This window comes from Salvelinus namaycush, chromosome 17 (assembly GCF_016432855.1).
Source record: "Salvelinus namaycush isolate Seneca chromosome 17, SaNama_1.0, whole genome shotgun sequence".
In the NCBI taxonomy this organism is placed as follows: domain Eukaryota; kingdom Metazoa; phylum Chordata; class Actinopteri; order Salmoniformes; family Salmonidae; genus Salvelinus; species Salvelinus namaycush.
In genome coordinates this window covers 842,063-866,691 of record NC_052323.1, presented here as the reverse complement: position 1 = coordinate 866,691, position 24,629 = coordinate 842,063, and the positions used below count along the sequence as shown (strand labels likewise).

At 42.2% G+C, this 24,629-nt stretch overlaps 1 protein-coding gene across 1 annotated transcript in view; it reads right to left on the bottom strand.

Moving 5' to 3' along the window:
- LOC120061859 (protein diaphanous homolog 2-like) overlaps positions 1–24,629 on the bottom strand; it is a 467,422-nt gene that overhangs the window by 283,957 nt on the left and 158,836 nt on the right. The window contains exons 7-10 of the mRNA XM_039011641.1: positions 21,041–21,180; positions 3,110–3,184; positions 2,947–3,016; positions 1,874–2,010 (exon numbers count right to left, since the gene is read on the bottom strand). Of these exons, the coding sequence (XP_038867569.1) occupies positions 1,874–2,010; positions 2,947–3,016; positions 3,110–3,184; positions 21,041–21,180 (422 nt within the window). The remainder of the gene's footprint in view (positions 1–1,873; positions 2,011–2,946; positions 3,017–3,109; positions 3,185–21,040; positions 21,181–24,629) is intronic.

Here is a 24,629-nt window from a genome sequence, read left to right as displayed (position 1 = left end):
CCCCTCTCTCCACTGGGATTCTCTGCCTCTAACCCTATTACAGGGGCTGAGTCACTGGCTTACTGGTGCTCTTTCATGCCGTCCCTAGGAGGGGTGCGTCACTTGAGTGGGTTGAGTTACTGACGTGATCTTCCTGTCTGGGTTGGCGCCCCCCCTTGGTTTGTGCTGTGGTGGAGATCTTTGTGGGCTATACTCGGCCTTGTGTCAGGATTGTAAGTTGGTGGTTGAAGATATCCCTCTAGTGGTGCGGGGGCTGTGCTTTGGCAAAGTGGGTGGGGTTATATCCTTCCTGTTTGGCCCTGTCCGGGGGTATCTTCGGATGGGGCCACAGTGTCTCCTGACCGCTCCTGTCTCAGCCTCCAGTATTTATGCTGCAGTAGTTTATGTGTCGGGGGGCTAGGGTCAGTTGGTTATACCTGGAGTACTTCTCCTGTCTTATCCAGTGTCCTGTGTGAATTTAAGTATGCTCTCTCTAATTCTCTCGTTCTCTCTTTCTTTCTCTCTCTCTGAGAACCTGAGCCCTAGGACCATACGTCACGGCAAACCGGGCATGATGACTCCTTGCTGTCCCCAGTCCACCTGGCCTTGCTGCTGTTCCAGTTTCAACTGCTCTGCCTGCGGTTATGGAACCCCTACCTGTCCCAGACCTGCTGCTTTCAACTCTTAATGATCGGCTATGAAAAGCCAACTGACTTTTATTCCTGATTATTATTTGACCATGCTTGTCATTTATGAACATTTTGAAAATCTTGGCTCTCTCTAATTCTCTCCTTCTCTCTTTCTTTCTCTCTCTCGGAGGACCTGAGCCCTAGGACCATACGTCAGGACTACCGGGCATGATGACTCCTTGCTGTCCCCAGTCCGCCTGGCCTTGCTGCTATTCCAGTTTCAACTGTTCTGCCTGCGGTTACGGAAACCCCTACCTGTCCCAGACCTGCTGTTTTCAACTCTTAATGATCGGCTATGAAAAGCCAACTGACATTTATTCCTGATTTATTATTTGACCATGCTTGTCATTTATGAACATTTTGAAAATCTTGGCTCTCTCTAATTTTCTCCTTCTCTCTTTCTTTCTCTCTCTCGGAGGACCTGAGCCCTAGCAACATACGTCAGGACTACCAGGCATGTTGACTCCTTGCTGTCCCCAGTCCTCCTGGCCTTGCTGCTATTCCAGTTTCAACTGTTCTGCCTGCGGTTATGGAACCGCCACCTGTCCCAGACCTGCTGTTTTCAACTCTTAATGATCGGCTATGAAAAGCCAACTGAAAATTATTCATGATTATTATTTGACCATGCTTGTCACTTATGAACATTTTGAACATCTTAGCATAGTTCTGTTATAATCTCCACCCGGCACAGCCAGAAGAGGACTGGCCACCCCTCATAGCCTGGTTCCTCTCTAGGTTTTTCCTAGGTTTTGGCCTTTCTAGGGAGTTTTTCCTAGCCACCGTGCTTCTACACCTGCATTGCTTGCTGTTTGGGGTTTTAGGCTGGGTTTCTAGGGAGTTTTATATCTCGAAGTACAGCACTTCGAGATATTAGCTGATGTACGAAGGGCTATATAAAATAAACTTGATTGATTGATAGTAATGGCTGGAACGGAATACATGGAATGGTATCGAATTCATCAACAAAAAAAATGCCTGATACCATTTCATTCACTCCATTCCAGCCATCATTATGAGCCGTCCTCCCCTCGGCAGCCTCCTTGTGGCTTACAAATATATTTCCTTAATCTCATAATGTACATGACGGTATTACGTTGCTGGGGGGAGAAGTGGGGAGGAAGACAATGCATGGCACAGAGAGTGACATTGAGGATGTAATAATGCTGGATGAGTGTCGCTAATGAAGTATGTTGCAGTGAACATACATGTTTTCCTCTCCAATGATACAGATAGCTGAGAGGATCTTGACGATCTCAGTCATCATACTGGTCTGTTTGGGGTCAATGGCCCTGGCCAGGAGAAGCAAGCTCCGCTCATCTTCCAGAATCCTTTGTAGTCCATACTGTAGACGTGTAAGAGAGGAAGAAAAGAAAAAGTGTCCATAGGGTATAAATTAATGAGAGCATTTGCATTCATAGAGATCGCTCACTTACAGTTAAAAAAAGAACTACTAACTTTACAAAGAACCTCTAATTTAAGTAATAGTTAGCCCTAATTCTCTTTTAAAGAGGGACATAGAGGCCAAGGGAAAATTGAGATTATGATGAATTAAGCCAATTCAGGACAGGGCTGTGGGGACAAATACTTATAGTCCTCTACTACCTTTAAATCTATCTCAGATTCAAGCAACGGGCATACTTGACCACATATGGGGATTTTTATAAAGGGCAACAATATCAATAGCTCATCCATCCTTGAACAATGTGCTACTTTCGAGAGATGAGACAGTGCTGCTTCCCAAAAAAGAATAATTAAATACTTGGTGACAATGGGCTCAACATGGCAAATTAGCTCCGCTTTACTTGCCCGTAATAGCACTTGTCAAAGTCCAGCCATTCTAGATAGGAAAAACAACCAACCTGGTTTCATCATACAGGATTTTGAGATGACTACATACGGGGTATAAAGTGATATCACTTTTGATTGATTTCATTTCTACCGCTCTTGCTCCTTTTCAATGTGAATAAGACTTTATTCCAGGTTTGCCATTGAAATTGAGGCATTGAAGCTATAGAAATTCAGTCTCTGTTTGGAGCACTTTAAGGTGAATACAGAACCACCTCTGCACTGTACAGTCCTTCTCTTCCCTCCTCGGAGTCACTTTGAGTCGATGTAAAAAGCAGAATAAATGATTACATTGATTGTTCAAGTGGTTCAGCTTTGGGTGCCAATTGAGTCCTGCTACATGGCGATCTAAAAACACTCAAGAATCAAGAGAAACTGCAGTAAGTAAAACTTTTGGAATGAAAGCCTTGGACCAACCCAAACAAGTACACACCTTATTGTTCATGAAGGCCTTGAGACATTGGATCAGCTTGTGCTGGTTTCTTTTGTCGATACTTTCTTGCCTGAAAAAGAGTTGAGAAAGGAAAAGAATGACAGATTTAGACAGTATGTAGAGCGTATTGAGAAGAACATTAGTTCAAATGTAAGAAGCTTACTGTTTCTTATCCAGCAACTTGTCCAATGCGTCCAAGAGGAGGCCCAGTCCTTCATGGCCAAAGTTGTTCACCCAGCTAAAAAAACAGACAGTCAGAAAACTAAGTCAGACAACGTACACACTGTCGTTCGGAGCCAGACTAACAGCTGTTGAATCATACGTGAAAAGTAATTGGTGGTATTGGTTTCATTGTCAATGAGGAGAATGATCATCTCCACAAAAATTGTCTCTATTTCTCCTGGTTTATTTCTGTGGAGAATCTATTGATGAGAGATAGAATCGCAAATCAACACAGCCCCCTTTTTTGTAACACTAACTGCTAGAATGTGTATCACATAATCATTTACAGGCAAATGAACAATCATCCATCATATGTCCTGCTCCTGTGGTCTAGCAGTGTGATTCTAGGCCCCCCCCGCAGCGTGCTGTAGTGCCACCAAAAGATTAAGCAATGCAAGAAAGATAACACTGTAATCGATAATGGATCGCGGGAGATAATTGGCAATAAACCACAAGCGTATCTGGAGACAGCAAATGATCCAGTGCAGATGAGACTGTTTGTCAGCGATGGGGTATGCGGCGGAGAGTGAGTGAGGCAGGGGCTGACCCCCCGATCACACCTAGATTATGTCATTAGCATCACTTGCTCTTGCCGCTCGATTGTCAATAACACAAAACGCACTGAGCAATTTGTAGCATTAAAGGGCCATAATTCAATGATTTATTTTGCCTTCTTGACAATGATTCAACGCAATAAGAACATGCATATTAAAATCATTTGTATTGACTCGGCAGTCAGAGAAGACCCTCGATTAGGAACGATGCTTACTGGCCCGAGGCTCTTCCTCTGAGGTGAAGTTAGGTATTTATTTGATCTGCAGCAAAATAAATTGAGAATTATTAAGGCTACTGAAGCCCTCCGAACCCATTCCTCAAAATGCATTACCGGGCGAAGCCCAACTCAATTTGCGACTTACTACCATTACGCTGTACAGTACAGCACAATGATCTTCTTTGTTATAAAACCACTCAGCACAATGTCCAAAATGTATAACTGTTTACTGAGGTGAGCCTCGCGGTTCAATGTTTGCCACTTCCCTTCACGGGATCTGCTTTGCGGCAGGCAACTTATTGCATGCAAACACAGTTAGCTAAACCCGATAGCAAAAATGTGATCTCGGGGAAACAATCGAGCCCGGCTCAATGTAATGCACAATCATGTGCTGTTTATGACAGCCCGACATCAATACAGAGGTGGTAGGAGCAAATGACTTACGTGAGACATCGAAAAAGAGGGGAAAGAGGCGACATGGTTGATGGAGCGCTTACGCGAGAGCTAGGGGGAAATTAAGCAAATATTTGTGGAGAGGTTATTCTGATTATTACACAGTGCTCTGTGTGACCTGAGACGCAGCCGCCGATACCGGGTGGTCGTATACAATGTCTAGGAGTGTAAAACAGGCGGCCGCAAAAGCTGCCATGACAACCAAATGAGATGCATCGGGTGATCACGATCGTAGCTCAGGCGGATTACATTTAATCTAGCCTGACCTGATACACTGGACAGTGATATGACACAATCCGTGTGGTTGAAATAACCTGTGCCTCAACATATCCACCTCCTCTACAAGATGGGAAGTAAACAAAGCAAAAAAACGTTGCTACTTCACAGAAAACACTGACAGCTGGTTAAGTGAAGATGCCTCCTTTCCCTAGCATGTTGTCACAAGCTTTTATTGTTTTGAGGCGACTATCTCTTCACTGCAGGGAAATCAAGCAGCGTTCGTTTGGAGGTGACTAAAGTGGATGAATAGTGGAGCTAGGATTTAAAGTGTGGGTCCAGGATGGGTAGTCTCATTCTGTCTGTATGTCTGTGTTGTCTCTCTATGTTGTCCATCCGTCTGTATGGCTGTCCATCGGTCTGTCTGTCTGTCAAAGCTGCAACAGCACAATAGCCAAATAGGATCCAATTCCCTTTCAGCTTCCTCCTTTAATCAATTTGTGGCATGAATTCAAGGATCTCATTAACTTGGGGTGGAACTTGTTCATGAAATATTGATGGATATAATCTTGCAGATAAGTGTCAACAAATTGTGTTACTTTCCACAATCATGTACAGTACATTCCGCTGCCAAAATGAAAAAGTAGCAATTTTTTATGTATAACTATTTCTGCTGGTAAAGACACAATTATGCTGTATTTATGTTAGGTGCCACAAAACCCAGAACTATATGAGATGATTTCACAGTCTGGACCCAGAGCACGGATGCAAACGTAAACAATGTGTTGATAATGCTTATTTGCGCACGGCACAGAGATATATAAGGAATTTCCTGTCCGTTCAGATAGCAACAAATCTTCAACATTTCGTTTCCTATGTCAGCTTCATATTTTGAGTTAATTTCCCCTGCCAACAAGAATAGTTATTGGGAGGCAATAATAACTAATACTTCATCTGTCTTCAAGTTCCCAAATGGAAACATTTATACATCTGACCTTTGCTGCCACCGTGTATGTAAGCCACGAACAAGGCAATGCAATTCCCTATAATGAAATAATAAGCTGCCGTGGTGTGTCACTATCAAGTATGCCATATGTGGTGTTGAATGGATTTACTGAGTGGTGTTAATCATATTGCTACAGACAGATTTGGCATGGGAAATGTAATTGATGCTGGAGAGAATGCTTTGCTTTTGTGCAACAGCCAATGCAACCGACTCGACTGGAATTGTTCATTGCTGGCTGTGGAATCTGACACGCATTCAGTCTTTCTGTCAGACTGATCAGTTGGCCTGTGTTGTGATGCCTTTCAGGCACATTGATTTCAGCCAGTGGCCCAACATTGTTCATTCTTGTTGTGTTATTTAATTGGGACTGGCATCGGGGAGTATTGTGTCATTGAGAGCAATATATTTCATATTGTATTATGGGCTGAGCCATACCTCTGTCCCACTCTGCCACTCCTGACCTATTCAGCACTGCTGCATTCCACTTGAGGCCTTGAGCTCTTAGCAACAAATTGCTCTTGACATTAGAACCTGAAACCGAGCACATGGAGGCTTCCAGCCTTATGATTCTGCATTCTGAAGGCTACGGCCATTTCCCACCAATCAATGCAATGACTTACTGAAAGAATCAGAATAGCACGCCCAATGGGAATGATGTCAAATGCCCACACATATACAGTGCCATGAAATATTTGCCCCCTTTCAGATTTTCTAAAATGTTGCAGAATAACGACACTGAATGTTATTAGATCTTCAGCCAAAACCTACTATTAGATAAAGGGAACCTGAGTGAACAAATAATATAACATGTTGATAAATTAATGAAGTTATAAAGTTATGCAACACCCAATGACTGTGTGTGAAAAGGTAGGGCCCTTTTACACTCAAAAACTGGATGTGCCACCTTTAGCTGTAATGATGGCAACCAAACGCTTCCTCTAGTTGTTGATCTAGAAAAGTTCCACGTATGACTAAATGTGTCCAAAGAACATTCTTCCAGGAGTCTTGACGATCTTTCAGGTACGTTTTGGCAAACTTTAGACGACATGGATCTCGTTATGTCTAGTAAAAACTAAACCCTTCATTCCACAGTAAGAACCTCATACCCGAAATCCGTAAACACAGGCACCCTCATAGATATCATCCTGACCAACTTGCCCTCTAAATACACCTCTGCTGTCTTCAACCAGGATCTCAGCCATCACTGCCTCATTGCCTGCATCCGCAGTCAAACGACCACCCCTCGTCACTGTCAAACACTCCCTAAAACACTTCAGCGAGCAGGCCTTTCTAATCGACCTGGCCCGGGTATCCTGGAAGGATATTGACCTCATTCCGTCAGTAGAGGATGCCTGGTTATTCTTTAAAAGTGCTTTCCTCACCATCTTAAATAAGCATGCCCCATTCAAAAAATGTAGAACTAAGAACAGATATAGCCCTTGGTTCACACCAGACTTGACTGCCCTTGTCCAGAACAAAAACATCCTGTGGCGTACTGCATTAGCATCAAATAGCCCCCGCGATATCCACAGGCAGTTAGGAAAGCAAAGGCTAGCTATTTCAAACAGAAATTTGCATCCTGTTGCACAAATTCCAAAAAGTTCTGGGACACTGTAAAGTCCATGGAGAATAAGAGCACCTCCTCCCAGCTGCCCACTGCACTGAGGCTAGGAAACACTGTCACCACCGATAAATCTACGATAATCGAGAATTTCAATAAGAGTTTTTCTACGGCTGGCCATGCTTTTCACCTGGCTACTCCTACCCCGATCAACAGCTCTGCACCACCCACAGCAACTTGCCCAAGCCCCCCCCATTTCTCCTTCACCCAAATCCAAATAGCTGATGTTATGAAAGGGCTGCAAAATATGGACCCCACAAATCAGCTGGGCTAGACAATCTGGACCCTCTCTTTCTAAAATTATCCACCGCAGTTTTTAGCAAGTGCTATTACTAGCCGGTTCAACCTCTTTCGTATCGTCTGAGATCCCTAAAGATTGGAAAGCTGCCGCGGTCATGCCACTCAAAGGGGGAGACACTCTAGACCCAAACTGTTACAGACCTATATCTATCCTAGCCTGCCTTTCTAAAGTCTTCAAAAGCCAAGTTAACAAACAGATCACCGACCATTTCGAATCGCACCGTACCTTCTCCGCTATGCAATCTGGTTTCCGAGCTGGTCATGGGTGCTCCTCAGCCACGCTCAAGGTCCTAAACGATATCATAACCACCATCGATAAAAGGCAATACTGTGGAGCCGTCTTCATTGACCTGGCCAAGGCTTTCGACTCTGTCAATCACAGCATTCTTATCGGCAAACTCAACAGCCTTGGTTTCTCAAATGACTGCCTCGCCTGGTTCTCCAACTACTTCTCAGACAGAGTTCAGTGTGTCAAATCGGAGGGCCTGTTGTCCGGACATATGGCACACTCTATGGGGGTGCCACAGGGTTCAATTCTCGGGCCGACTCTTTTCTCTGTACGCATCAATGATGTCGCTCTTGCTGCTGGTGAGTCTCTGATCTACCTCTATGCAGACAACACCATTCTGTATACATCTGGCCCTTCTTTGGACACTGTGTTAACTAACCTCCAGACGAGCTTCAATGCCATACAACACTCCTTCCGTTGCCTCCAACTGCTCTTAAATGCAAGTAAAACTGAATGCATGCTCTTCAACCGATCGCTGCCTGCACCCGCCCACCCGTCTAGCATCACTACTCTGGACGGTTCTGACTTAGAATATGTGGACAACTACAAATTCCTAGGTGTCTGGTTAGACTGCAAACTCTCCTTCCAGACTCACATTAAGCATCTCCAATCCAAAATAAAATCTAGAAATGGCTTCCTATTTCGCAACAAAGCCTCCTTCACTCATGCTGCCAAACTTACCCTCGTAAAACGGACTATCTTACAGATCCTTGACTTTGGCGATGTCATTTACAAAATAGCCTCTAACACTCTACTCAGCAAATTGGATGTAGTCTATCACAGTGCCAGCCGTTTTGTCACCAAAGTTCCATATACTACCCACCACTGCAACCTGTATGCTCTCGTTGGCTGGCCCTCGCTTCATATTCGTCGCCAAACCCACTGGCTCCAGGTCATCTATAAGTCTTTGCTAGGTAAAGCCCCGTTTTACCTCAGCACACTGGTCACCATAGCATTACCCACCCGTAGCACGCACTCCAGCAGGTATATTTCACTGGTCATCCCCAAAGCCAACTCCTCCTTTGGCTGCCTTTCCTTCCAATTCTCTGCTGCCAATGACTGGAATGAATTGCAAAAAAAATCACTGAAGCTGGAGTCTTACATCTCCCTCACTAACTTTAAGCATCAGCTGTCAGAGCAGCTTACCGATCATTGCACCTGTACACAGCCCATCTGTAAATGGCCCACCCAACTACCTCATCCCCATATATATGTTTTTTCTTCTCCTTTGCACCCCAGTATCTCTACTTGCACATTCATCTTCTGCACATCTATCACTCCAGTGTTAATGCTAAACTGTAATTATTTCGCCACTATGGCCTATTTATTGCCTCATCTTACTACATTTCCACACACTGTATATAGATTTTTCTATTGTGTTATTGTCTGTAGGTTTGTTTATACCATGTGTAACTGTGTTGTTTGTGTTGCACTGCTTTGCTTTATCTTGGCCAGGTCGCAGTTGTAAATGAGAACTTGTTCTCAACTGGCCTACCTGGTTAAATAAAAGGTGAAATTAAAAAATTAAAAATTAAAAATATCAAAGGTTAAGCATGGAGGTGGTAGTGTTTGGTTTGGGGATGCTTTGCTGCCTCAGGACCTGGACAACTTGCCATCATTGAAGGGAAAAATGCATTCTGCTCTGTATCAGAGAATTCTAAAGGAGAATGTCTGGCCATATGTCCGTGAGCTGAAGCACACTTTGCCATGTATCAAGACAAATGTAATGTTTTGGAATGGCCAAGTTAAAGTCCAGACCTAAACCCAATTGAGATGTTGTGGCAGGACCTGAAAAGAGCAGTTCATGCTCGAAAACCAACAAATGTAGCCGAGTTAAAATAGTTCTGCATGGGCCAAAATTCCTCCACGGCGATGTGAGGGACTGATCAACAACTACAAGATGTGCTTGGTTGCAGTCATTGCAGCGAAAGGTGGCACACCCAGTTATTGAGTGTAAGGGAGCAATTACTTTTTTACACAGGGGCATTGGGTGTTAACTTTTTGTATTAAATAAATGAAATAAGTATCAAAACATTGTGTTATTTGTTCACTTGGGTTCCCTTTATCTAATATGATTTTTGATGCAAAAATAGAGAAAATCTGAAAAGGGGTAAATACGTGTTCACAGAATATACTGTAAAGGGTATAAACTACAATGTAAATCAGTCATAGTGATAACAAGAACATGCTGAATACCAATGACTGCAGTTAGCACGCAACATCTCCATTTTGCTTTTTGGTCAGACAGAAGATGTTAAATTCACATTCTCAAGAATGATACAATTTCATATTTGTCCATGCGTGTCCTTTCAGAAGCTGTTATAGCTTATATAAAACGTGCATCAGTATCCTCAAACAATTGCCTGTCTGAAAGGTTATGACCTTTGCAAAACCAAGAAAATAGTGTTGAGTAGCTAATTATTGAATGAAAATGCATACATCTTTGTGAATACGACTTAATGAATGGCATAGCCTTTCCACACCCTGACCTTGACCTCCTGTATATCTCCTCTGCCCTCTGGGCATCGGATGTACACAAACCAGGAAGGAGAAAGGTCAAAATATGAAACACCTGGAAGTATGATTAATATAGAATGTTGTGTTCTCAATAGGCACCGATGAAAAGAAAGAAGAAGGGAAACACAGAGATGAAAAAAGGGCGTAATTTGAGACGCAACCCTAATCATTTCACTTGGTTCTTTCTTCCTTCTTCCTAGAGTGGATTGAAATGCTCAGCTGTCCCGACCACACACAGCTCTCAAATGAAGTACACTTTTACTCCACTGCCTCCTCTGTCCTCTCTGTCCTCTCCATTTTGATGACGGGACATAAGTTGGTCCACCCGCTATCCACTCAGATACAGTTCCAGTCAAAAGTTTGGACACACCTACTCATTGAAGGGTTTTTTCTTTATTTTTTACTATTTTCTACTTTGTAGAATAATAGTGAAGACATCAAAAATATGAAATAACACATATGGAATCGTGTAGTTACCAAAACATTTTAAAATAAATAAACATTTATTTTAGATTTTAGATTCTTCAAAGTAGCCACCCATGGCATTCTCTCAACCAGCTTTTTTGAGGAATGCTTTTCCAACAGTCTTGAAGGAGTTCCCACATATGCTGAGCACTCGTTGGCTGCTTTTCCTTCACTCTGCAGTCCAACTCATCCCAAACCATCTCAATTGGGTTGAGGTCAGGTGATTGTGGAGGCCAGGTCATCAGATGCAGCACTCCATCACTCTCCTTCTTGGTCAAATAGCCCTTACACAGCCTGGAGGTGTGTTTTGGGTCATTGTCCTGTTGAAAAACAAATGATAGTCCCACAAAGCGCAAACCAGATGGGATGGCGTATCGCTGCAGAATGCTGTGATAGCCATGCTGGTTAAGTGTGCCTTGAATTCTAAATAAATCACAGACAGTGTCACCAGCAAAGCACCCCCATACCATCACACCTCCTCCTCCATACTTCACGCTGGGAACCACACATGCGGAGATCATCCGTTCACCTACTCTGCGTCTCACAATGACACAGTGGTTGGAACCAAAAATCTCAAAATGTGTACTCATCAGACCAAAGGCCAGATTTCCACCGGTCTAATGTCCATTGCTCCTGTTTCTTGGCCCAAGCAAGTCTCTTCCTCTTATTGGTGTCCTTTAGTAGTGGCTTCTTTGCAGCAATTCGACCATGAAGGCCTGATTCGCGCAGTCTCTTCTGAACAGTTGATGTTGAGATGTGTTGAACTCTGTGAATAATTGAACTCTAATGAACGTATCTTCTGCAGCAGAGGTAACTCTGGGTCTTCACTATTATTCTACAATGCAGAAAATATTGTAAAAATAAAGAAAAACCCTGGAATGAGTAGGTGTGTCCAAACTTTTTTCCAAACTTTTGACTGGTACTGTAGGTACAGGGGCAGAGCAGAGAATAGAAGTAATTATCTTTGCTTTGAACACAGTCACAATGGGAGCGTCCGTACCCTGTAGAAATCACTGTCGAAACCATGTAGAAAGCACTGCAAACGCATGGCTAATTTCACACCGGGGAGAGTGGACAGCACCAGGCATCGGTGGAGTGGTCATGTGAATGACTACAAAGACACATTAACCTTCCTGGCTAGCAAAAGAGGCAACAGAGATATTGGATTTCAGAGAGTCGGACAGGGGTGAAAGCCCAGCGGCGTACTCCGAGGGACAATATTCCCGGTGTCAGCACGCTGCGAATATGATTGCCTGGCATCGGAAGTGCCCGACGCCTCTACTGGCATTTGACTCTCGGCAGGATACCCCCCCCCCCCCCATAAAAAAATGGTGGTCACAAAATGACTGCACATCAAAACCCACAACATAAATGAATGTTCCAGGCATGTGGAGTTAAGGGAAGAAGGGTGGAGGTGATTGAGTGCAGACAAAGAAAGCGCTGAAGGCAGCAACATGTGTGAAGGGAAAGTAAAGAAGCAACATCATGATGAAATCAACTTAGTGACTGGGGACAGGGGGAAAGCCTGGCACACTTCCCCAGACACTTCTAAATGACCCCCCGCAGAGCACAAAACACTCCTGAAATGTGCAATTATCTCCTAAACAGCACAAGGCTCCTCCTGCGCCGATGATAGAGGGAAGTGGAGGGGAAAACTACTGTGGAGTTACTAAAGCATTCGTGATTGATCAGGCCCATTAATTGAAATAGGGCTTATATATAGCTATACCTGTGTGGAAGATCTGAGGATGAATGACGCTTGTTTGATGTGGTGAGCAGTATAGGACCTACACAACTACAGACTCCTCACCCCCTAGTGAGTTTGCGTCTCTTTTTATCTTGACAGCCTGGAAAGGAATCATAGTGCCACCTCCCTCATCGTAATGATAGAATATCTTTGCAAAGAGCTGTGAAAAAAACTGATCATTTAAGATATTGTTTCACATAAGACAGGCATGTAAGTGACATGTAAATATATATATATTGTAATAAAGTGTTTAGTTGTATTCTTGCTTTATGGCTTTTTCCCTTTCTTTTTTGCTCTTTGCGGATTCCACCACACAACAGGAGTTCTTGAGGGAATCCTAACAGTTAACTCACAATGTTTCTATCTAGATACTTTTCCACTGCCCCTAAAAGACAGAGTCGTTTCTGACAGCAGACCACTGTGAACTGTCATTCCACAGAGAACCACATGCCTGGGCAACATGACAACGTACACAGAAATTATATATTGAAACTACTATAAATAGAAGCTCTGCAATTGACAAAACAATAAACAAGGAAACGGAAGTTGTAGACATTGCAACGGCCATGGGGTAGTGGATGTAGAGCAATAGCACGACAATTATCCCCCTGTACCTGTGCCGTAATACAATTTCTAACTAAATCAATATGGAATTCAAATCAGATATGTGCATTATGTATGCCTCGCTCCAGGGCTCCCGTAGATATGGCTACCGCTGAGGTTAACATATGGTGTCATAAAAGGAAATGGGCATCTCTTAAAATGTGCTCAGTCACTGAGGACATTTGGATCTTCGGCTCCTTTACTGCCTCTGGGGAAAAAAGGCTGCAATGAAGTCAGAGACGTGATAGTTTTAACCTAGCTAACCCACTCTTTTCTGAGTGTGTAGAAGATCTAGTGGAATGTACAAGAAATGTGCATGTGAAAGATTGCCTCTTAATTAAGCATGGTTCGTTGTCAATTGTAAAGTTTAAAGCAGGCCTGTCTGTCACAACTTGTTGTGTGCTCTACTGTTCATGATAATCTGGTAAAAAAATCCCCCCCAAAAATCAGTTTAGCCAATTTATTGCTGGAAATTATTAGAATGGGAACAGAAAACAAATGGGGAGAGTCAAATAAATAAATTGTGTTAACTACAAAAACAACACATTGCAATATCAAAATCCATGCCTCTTGGGCCCATGCAAAGATTATTTTCTAATTTCCAAAACCTATTTCTCCTTAACAAGTGCCAGTGCAAAGAAAATGGGCTTGTCTGTAGCCTAGGGGGGTGCAGGACAGTTTATAATAACATTTGGAGTCTGGAGAGTCAAGTCCCACAGCGTAGACGACCCTGGCTGAGTTCTTCAAACCCTGTTTCACTCCATCACCATGGTAAAACAATTAATTTCACGGACCGAGAGGTGAAGTTTTGATAACTTTATTTCTTACTTCCTGGAGTTTGATAGTTTGGTCAAAATCGAACGGCAAGTTTCCATTATGTCCCAGAGCGGAGCTGGGAAAGGAAGGGCAGCTTGACCCAACAAGTCCGTGCTGTGACTATCTTGCCCTCTCTGTGCTTGTAGGAGAGCTTTGTCAAACGCTGCACTGGATATTTTCAAAAACTCCATCATTAGAACACCAAGAACACGGCCATTCTAAAGCTAGCCGACATGAATATTATGGCTTTCTGTCTTGGTTATAACACATTTGGCCATAAGATTTAAGGCTTTGGGGACGTATTTCCTGACAAATATGCCACTGAAATATGAGAAAACACAATATACTTTTGAACCCCTTTGAAGACATCGTGTTTTATAAAGCCGCATATCAACTTTCTTGGACCGGCGTCGAGTTTGATTTAGCTGTAGAGAACACATTCTCTTCCCTCGCTGTAATAAAGCATCTCTGGCAGACTGGGCTGGCACCTTACGTGTCTTCCCAAATTCACTCCAGAAACATCTGTCAGCACAGTGTTGACTCTTTATTACATGAATACACTTCCCATAACCAGGCTTCAGCTCTCAGCTTGAGGAGACACTCTCTTTACATCCAAAAGACTAAGAGCTCTTCGCTGACTGTCAACCTGGCTGTAATAAGCCATCATCCACTCAACATTGTGGTAGATCATGTTTTAGTGGATTTACATTTAAGTAATTTGTCATTGTAAATCACAAATAACTACTATTTCAGCTTTGGTGGTTATTCAGTAAAATACAATAACTAAGGCCTATTTTTATTTAAGGTTGGTCAATATGACTGGCTATCGGGAATATAGCTGCCGTTTTCGAAAATGGAGTATATTTATCATTTTAGACGTGCCTTTTTTTCCAAACGTCAAGAAACCTCCTACGATTTTTGGAAGCCGTCTTTTGGGATTCAGCAAAGACCTTCGACAAAGGTGTTATTGCAAAGAAATGTACACCAAAGCTTCGCTAACAAACAAACTACAGACAAGACAAAATGTATCGGAGGTCATGTACGTTTCAAAGCGTAACTTTTCTGAAAACCATCTTCCACAGTCAGTCACTTGGTGGGTGTTTAATTGTTTCTCAGTCAATCATTTTGTTATCTTCGGTCAATCAAGGCTGATGAACTGCCTCCTGTAAAGAAGCATCCCCACTTCAAAGCTACTATTAAGCCCATTACCAGCGCTCTGCGTTACCTTCTGTAGTGCGTGGCTACAGGCATTAAGCCGGGGTAAAGCTGGTGAGACTGAGAGACACATAGACACCCTGGCAGTAGCTGTGAGATCACTACAGTACAATGCTCCATCTTGACTCTCCAGCCCTGACCCAGAGAAGGAGAAAACTCCTAGCGTCAGCAGCAAATCACAGATGCCTGCACACAAAGGCCCCCAAATTGCCCCAGAGAAAATGTTACAGTCATGCTATGAAGATTTTCCCACATAATGAAAAGTTGGTGGCAAGTTCAATTTTGGTCTGAATCTGTCTGGAGGATCTGAGAGTCGAGCACATTTTATATGGAACTCACTGCTGGGATTTGAAGGGAGTCAGACTAATACTAAAGGCTTAGCACGAGGAACTCCAAAGCTGGGCCCTTGAAAGTGTGAAGCAGTGTGTTCCCTGTGTAGGACCTAAGAACGCTTTTACTTCCTCTTTGAAGGTATTGGTGGTATTGGTGGAGCATCGGGACAGGTAGAGGTAGCTCAGAGGGGGAGAGCTCCAACCATGTTGTTTGAGAGGAAAATTATCCCCACGAAGAAGTGAACTTAGTAGTGGGAAGCGGAGCCTGAAAAATATAAATGTACATGACAAAATCCTGTCGAGTTTGTGCATGAGTGGGTGGGAAAAAAGGTTTAGAAATACTTATTTGCTTTTGTGATATTCAATTCCTGCACTTCTGCTGCCAGCCCTGTTGCACTTCTCTCACACTGCAACACCATAAAAAAAAAAAACTGAATATGACACCACCACACTTTAACTCCATATACATAAATGAGAAAATAAGAAGCTTTGATTATCTGTGAGTTGGCATCTCGCATCAAGTCAGTGGATTAGAAGATAATGAATTACCACTCGTTGGAAAGTGGTGAGAGCCGGCGTCGTGACGGGTCTAAATTAAGAAGTGAATATCCAAATGAAAGAATTAAAAAGGGCTTAGAAAGAAGTGTGAGATGAATAATTGGTCAAGGCGTAATTGTTTTACAAAAGAGGGGAGTGGGGGGAGAGAAAATGGCAGCTTGAGGAAACTGGAAGCATGGAGATGGATGTGGCTTGCGGGTGCTTCGGGCGATGCCATCTGCGAGGGAATGTTGGAGGACTGCTTGCCACACATCTGTTTTGGACTGACTGGGAGACGAGGGTGGATGAAAGAACTGCAGCACCAGCCCTGCAGCCACCTGGGCCGGCAAACAGGTGCACAGCCCAGCCAATTAAACTATTACACAAACACAGGCCACCGGGAGGACATTAACTGGCTGTGGCGCATTACAGAGCAACACAAGTCTCTCAGAGAACACTACTACAGAACTAGGAGCTTTCACTTTTTCTGCTGAGTTAAGGAGAGGTAATCAGAGAGGGAGGTGCCTGGCGATCCACAAACAGCACTGTTTTAATGAATTTCTAAGTCCCACGTATTGGTCTTTCGTTTCTTGATTGAAAGGTATAGCAAGCATTCTTAAAACACACAGACGAAAGAAAACAAAGCATTCAAAATAGTTTTGTATAGCCGAGTTCAGCGCTGATGGTCTATAATTGCTTATGGAAACGTGGTGATTAGGAAGCATTTTGTATTGGTCAAATAGTATTGACCTTTCTCCCTGTGTTATCGCATGCCACAATATATATTTCTCACATGGTCTCTGAAAATACAGGTAACTTTCAAAATAAAATAAAAACACCTAAATAAAGTGTCTTAATAGGGCATTTGGCCACCACGTGCCTGAACAGTTTCAATACACCTTGGGATATATTCTACAAGTGTCTGGAACTCTATTGTAGGTACGCAACAATATTCCACCACAGGAAATTCCATAATTTGGTATCTTGTTGAAGGTGGTGGAAAACACAAAAAAATCGTTCCAATTGGGTTGAGATCTGGTGACTTAGACGGTCATGGCTTATGGTTTACATCGTTTTCATGCTCATCAAACCATTCAGTGACCACTTGTGCCCTGTGTACGGGTGCATTGTACACCAATGGAGCATAGCCATGATAGCCAAAATAATGGCCAACAGGATTGAATGTTAATTGTTTAATTAACTCAGGAACCACACCTGTGTGTTCAATATACTTTGTATCGCTCATTTACTCAAGTGTTTCCATTATTTTGGCAGTTACCTGTATGTTACGCTGCACTGAGTGATCAGCAAGCGTGGAGAGAGTTGAGCTGCATGTAATTCTACAGTTTATCAAAATAGGTATACAGATAAAACACCATAGTGCCCTGTGTTCATTTGTCACCTCAAACTACATTGCCAAAAGTAGATATCAGGTATTTGTATAGCAGTACATATAGGATACCGCTACCACAGAATTACAATCTGATAGATACAGAATATATCCTTACTAAGACAAAGATCTACGCTAAAGGGATTTTAAATAAATCATTTTACTCTGGCCAGAAAGTCCTTTTGACGTAGGATTTTTTTCTTCCAAGATCATAGGCATCTACTTTTGTTGAAAGTGAAATTAATTATTCAACTACCATGAAAGAGCACTTGCAGTAAAGCTTGTCCTTATGTAGTCCACAGGTGGTAATTAAAAAATAAAGTGAGTTAAGCAGCTGTGTTTTGCATGGCAGTTCCCAACACACAGACTATTGCAGAGAAAAGGTTACATTAACATGCAATCAGAACACAGGTCGGCAAGTTTGCATTTCCTGTGTGTTGTGATCCGTGACAATTAAGTGCATTCATATTAATTGTGAGTAACCTTAGCTATGCTCCAAGAACATCTCCTCCCACCCTCAATTCCCTTTAAGTATAACACTGAAAGTTAGCAGAGTAGCAAGAACAGGCTTCCAACAGCACTGTGTTTCTCCCAGCTCTCCCCTGTCTCACCCCAGGGTGCCTTACTCCTGGCTAGACCTGGCCTTCCGTGGGCGCCCGTGATTGCTGCCGCAGAGCGCCGCTCCCTCGCTCAGTGGTCACAAGTTCAGTGGTTTGAAAACACCCAGAGGGCGGACTTGGCCTCCCTCGGTCCCCTTGGCACCAACTGGCCTTTCGCCGTGTGAGGAGTGATGTGATTTTCATAGCTAGTGGTGCAGAACTTTACAGCTCGGCAAGGCACACAGGGAGCGTTACGTGGGCTTTTCAAGCAAAAGTGATTTACGCTCATTTCCCATGATTAATGGGCAGGTAGACGTAGCTAGCGAAGTTGGTGGGTAAACAGCATAAAGGCAGATCTGGGAACAGGTATTGTGTGATCAGATAAAGCCGAACAATAAAAGGGTGTCTTTAGCTTAATGAAGGCAAGAACTTGGGAGGTTACCTTGAGGCTGTGTATATCCCTCCTTGGTGTTTTGTTCAAAGAAGCAGAAAAGCAACGTTTTGCTGTTTCTCGTTTTTCTGATTCACCGGCCTCATTTATCAATCAAGCGTATGGACAAATCTGTGCGTAAACCAACCATGTGTGGGATCATTTCCACGCAAAGTGTGAGATTTATCAATATGAACATTTGCTTGAGAGAGTGTGCGTATATTCACAGCCATGATCATGCGTACCCATCAGTGCCAAGTGGTGGAATAAGATAACTGCTTGTCAGGCGTAGAATGGGGAAAATATATGTTCAAAATTGGTGAAATTGTGAGAGTAATAATTTATTTAAATTTAAATGACATTTTATTGTTTTTCCATTGTGAATTCATGCAACATATCTTGACAGGCTATATCATATTATTTGACCATATCAGTACATTTGTTACAATAATAATCCATATAAAGTACAGATTGGCTCATCAGATATCGTTTACCAAAACCAATTTTAGGATTTAAGACTTTAGAAAGGCAAACAAATGCCATTCCGGTGCGCATCCAAGTGCTATCCACCCTTGGGTTTATGGCAACAGGAGTTTGCCGATTAGCCTCTCACATCCCCAGATGAGCCAATGTTTTGGATGCAATCCTCAGCAAAACGAACTGCAACATACAATTTCTGTACACCCTCGCACAACAGGTTGAAGTCAAGAGGAGTTTCTTTGCCATGATGCCATCAATGAGTTCCCAAATACAAACGGAGCAATAGACAGCACACGCATGGCCATAAAAGCACCATCCCAAAACTAGTTCAACTATGTGAACAGAAAAGGCTTCCACTCTTAATGTGCAGGTGACAGGTAATGTGATGCGCAAAATACGCAGAATTTTTTTATTTTCACTGGTCAAGCCAGAACTGAGTGAGCCAAATTAAACATTTTGGTTGTACTCAATCTCTGACACTAGCGCCTCTATTTCCGTCTCTGAAAAGTTTAGCTATGTTTGTTTGTGCCGTTGTATTTCAAGGTACGGCGTTGTATATTCCCCACAGACTTTAAAGGGATGATTTTGACAATACATTGTTAATTAGGGGCATTTTGAAATACAAATAGCCAAGGTCACGCACGAGCACTGAGGCCAATTGGTATTTAGCAATGTTATCTCCTACCGGTGTGCATATGACATTTGTTTTAGCTGTTTTTGACAAATAACACTTTTCTATGCATACAAACATTCTAAATTATGTTTGTAAGTAGTATTTTAGAATAGCTTCAATGCATTATTGATAAATGAGGCCCCTGGTTTCTAGCAACACAATTAATCACCCACAGTGAGAGAGCGAGATGGGCGGGATTTTTGAGGGTAAAAATCTATTAATTACTTTGGAGTGCAGAGCACATTGTGTTGTTCTGTGAGTTAGTATGATCTTTCTAGTGAGACCACACCAAAGACGATTAGTTTTCAAGGTGTTAGGATGCTAAGTTAACGCCTCCGCTGTATCTACTGGATCAAATAAATGGCCCGCTGGGGTCATCGCCAAGAACTGGGAGTCAGACATAAAAGAAGATCTGCCACTCATCTGATGACCACTTTATATGCACTGTTCATTGATTCACATTAAGCAATCTCTCCAACAGTGGGGCTTGGTGAATAATTGAGAGTGTTCTGCTATCATTGAGGATTCCTCTGTGCTGTTGGGACCAAATTACATTTGAAGATCCCCATCTACAAGAACGGAAGATGAGAACTTTGTGGTTGGAAAAAGGCTCCCCAAATGCAGTCGCCATGGCCTAATTATGGTTGAGTGAAGGGCCAATCAAAGCTTGCTAGGAACGGGCACAGGACTGAGAGAAACGGGGAATTATTTTAAAGTAGTGCATTACTATGATCAAAACAGATTTTAAAAAATAGGGGGATGTGGGCAGCTAAACCCACTCTTGGTGATGGGAGAGAGGGAGAGATATTAAAATCAAACTGGTTGATCTTAGGGTGAGGGCCGCCTTGCGATTTAAGGTCTCAGATACAGAGAATGGCTGGCTTGGCTGATGTGGAAAAGTGGACTTCCTATCTATAAGAGCCTAATGGATAGAGTGGTGATGGAATGGCAGACCATGGGCTTCCGCTCGTTTAGTGGGCGACACCATTGGCTATGCTCGTTTTAATGGGCTATGCTACGGGCTATGCTTGTTTAACCAAGCCCATTATTCCGTGTGGGCCTAAAAGATCTCCTGACATATATCCAGCTAGCGATGGAAGGAATCCAGCAGATGCCAACATGGTCTGATTTCTTAGGCTGCATTCACATAGAGAACCCAATTCTGTCATTTTTTTCCACTAACTGTGATTGGTCAAAAGACAATCCGCTCTTTACCAATCAGATATTTTTCAGTGCTGATCTGATAGTGGGAAAACGATCAGAATTGGAATGCAGCCTAAGAAATCAGACCAAGTTGGCATCTGCTGGATTCCTTCCATCGTTTATTTTGGGGGCACTTTGCACTGCGGAACCCTTATGTTCCACCAAAGAATCAAGAGGATTAAGTAAGCAAGAGAATGAGGACACTTACCTGACAGGGTTACTGGTGAGAGAGACGCGAAGGGACTCCAGGCAGATGAGCAGCTTGTCCTCAGTGATGCCGGAACGCAGCTCGTGGACATACTCCTGCGACGACAATGTACACTCATGCTTGCTGTTCCTCAGTCCTCCCTGGAGAGAAAACGCACAACAGAAGAATTTCATTATTATAGTCCTGAAACGGTAGTCATATTACTCTGTTAAAAAGTGACCACAAAATCTTTGCCAATCCTGACACAGGAAAACTTACGAAAAAGTATTATAAAGTACTAGATCAAAGATTAAAAAAAAGTGAAAAATATAAACACAGAGAAAGCCATTTATATAATCTAGCCTAATGATGGCTACATACAGTTGAAGTCAGGAGTACATACACTTAGGTAGGAGTCATTAAAACTCGTTTTTCAACCTCTCCACAAATTTCTTGTTAACAAACTATAGTTTTGGCAAGTCGGTTAGGACATCTACTTTGTGTATGACAAGTAATTTTTCCAACAATTGTTTACAGACATATTATTTCACTTATAATTCAATGTATCACAATTCCAGTGGGTCGGAAGTTTACATACACTAAGTTGACTCTGCCTTTAAACAGCTTGGAAAATTCCAGAAAAGGTCGTCATGGCATTAGAAGCATCTGATAGGCTAATTTACATAATTTAAGTCAATTGTAGGTGTATCTTCGGATGTATTTCAAGGCCTACCTTCAAACTCAGTGCCTCTTTGCTTGACATCAAATACTTGTTCTCCCCACTGTATATATATATATATATACAATATATATATACTTTCTATCTAGTTTTAAATGTTCAAGAGTGGCCTGGAGTGTTTTTTTAAACACCCTTTAATAATATATATATATATATATATATATATATTATTTATTATTATATTATTATAAATATATATATATATATATACATATTATTAAAGGGTGTTTTAAAAAACACTCCAGGCCACTCTTGAACATTTAAAACTAGATAGAAAGTATATATATTGTATATATATTGTATATATATTGTTCTCCCCACTGTGTATATATATATATATATATATATATATATATATATATATACACAGTGGGGAGAACAAGTATTTAGAAAACACCCTTTAATAATATTTATAAATATTAAATATTTATAAATATTTAAAAAACACTCCAGGCCACTCTTGAACATTTAAAACTAGATAGAAAGTATGTCGAAATTATAATGGACCTAAACGTTTTCAAATAACTGCCCTTTTTCTGGCCCGTAAATTGATTTTAATGAAGAAATTGGTCCCTCAGAAAAATCTCTGTTGCCCTCCATTGAATTTTGAAATCCTGACCTTGCCTTCAAGCAAAAATAATTGCCCACCCCTGATCTAGCCACTGATATTGATAACTGCATAACAAAAATCAAAGCCTTGAACTGGGAGCCTTCAGTTGGGCGATTTGTAGGTGCAATTATGCTGAAGCCCAGATGATCTCTTCTGACAGGAGGAAGGGGGTCATGGCCATGGGATCCCCAGGTATCACACCACCTCACAGCACACATCAGGAGTAGTATGTCAAAGCACTGTGGACTCCAGTAGGTGAGAATGATTACCAGTACTAGATACTGCGTGTCTCACTACCTTTACCCCTGCCTAACTCCGACGTCAAAATAGCTCCAGAGCCTCTGTCAAATACAGCAAAAAAATTAAAATGAATTGCAACAACACAAGTTAGACTTTTTCTTTCTGGATCACAGTGATTTGATCGATAATTTAAATAGCAAATGAGGTAATGTCATTCACAATCTCCCAAGGGTGCTACTGTGAAGAGGAGCCAAAACTCTGCCTTCCATCACCGTATTCAGAGAGTTCTGTGGGGATGGGAATGGGAATGGCTACAGATATATTCTTTCACTTTGACTTCCCTCAATCAGCTAAAGCTGAACTGACACGGAGGTCTATCCCACAGAGAGCTATTCAATGAGGATAGCTGCCAACCCTCCCGACTAACATACATGCCGAACACAAGCGGCCATGCTTCCTCTAAATGGATTCCAGTGTAGAACCTCCAAAAGAGAGGCTTTGTAACATGCTGCACACTGATGCCTTCACAAAGACCCTACCTGCTGCTGGCAGAGATAGACCGACAGTCTCATCTCCCATGAACATACAACTACGCAATACTGCCGGTTGGATTGGGCTACACTGTTGTACAGCTATTGCAGAATACCTGATGAGTCGATTCCTCGTATCTAAAACAACACGGCTGTGGTCAACGATGGGGGCTCCCGAGTGGCGCAGAGGTCTAAGGCACTGCATCTCAGTGCTAGGCGTCAATACAGACTCTGGTTCGATTCCAGGCTGTATCACAACCGGCTGTGATTGGGAGTCCCGTAGGGCGGCGCACAATTGGCCCAACGTCGTCCGGGTTAGGGGAGGGTTTGGCCAGGGTAGTCCGTCATTGTAAATAAGACTTGCCTAGTTAAATAAAGGTTACAAAATACATATATTTTTGAATAAAGATGAATGTGGGAAGGGGGATAGCCAGGAGTGGTGACTGAATTGTGTAGGGATAATTAAGAAACAAAATCACTGAGTCTATCAAGTATAGTACAGGGCCTGTACAAACAGTCTCCCTTCTCTTTCTGTTAAGACCAACGGTGTTATAAAAACTATTGGTTGTGTATACATGGTTTGTTTCCTCAGATCATTATCAGGTAATAGTTCAAGGACTCGCAGTGTCCAGAACCTTTAGATCATTAGATAATTGTATCTTACCTGAAAAAGTCACACCAAATTGTTGTTTTGAAGTTTATACTGGCAGATGTAGCCAATTTAATAGCTTACTGTATCATTATAGAATATGCATAAAAAGCATCCTCCAATTGCAACGTCTGTCTATGCCCACACATATTCTCAAAGAAATTGCCACCCTAAAATCTCATTAGAAATGGGAAAGGTGTTTTTGGTTTAACAGTAATGTTCTGTTATGTCAAATGCTAATCAATCATGATTTTATCTTGCAAGACATTTATTCAGCTTTGATCTAACTTTACTGAACGAGCACCATGGTGAGAAGTGATGATCTTCTATTTGTAATAATAATAATAATAATAATAAGTGATGAGTATGACTATTAGGCAATAGATCTTGATGAGATGTCATTTTCAGCGATTGGAGAGCCCTTTGTGGTGCTGAAAGAGCAGCGGCCAGGATCGCACAATAATGTTAAAGAAGTTCATCCAAATTGTGGTGCGGAAGGATAGCTCTGTCATTCGGCCAGTTCAGGAACAAACAACAATTTGCAGTAGGCCTATAGCCTAACAGCCTAATGTAAATACAAATACATATAGCTTAATATTATTGTTTGCGAGGAGAGCTTTATTGCGAGTAGGCATTTCATTGTATTGTTTAGCTTACGCGCTGTGTCATAAAAAACGTTGTTTTGATTAGCTTGAACACATTACCACAGAATAAAAGAAAACAGAGAGAGGTGTACTATCAATTCATAGAATCTGTTTGCATGTATTAAATATGCTATCAAATCAATTGACCAAGTAGTGAATATACAGTGCCTTCAAAAAGTATTACTTTCCTTTTTTCAC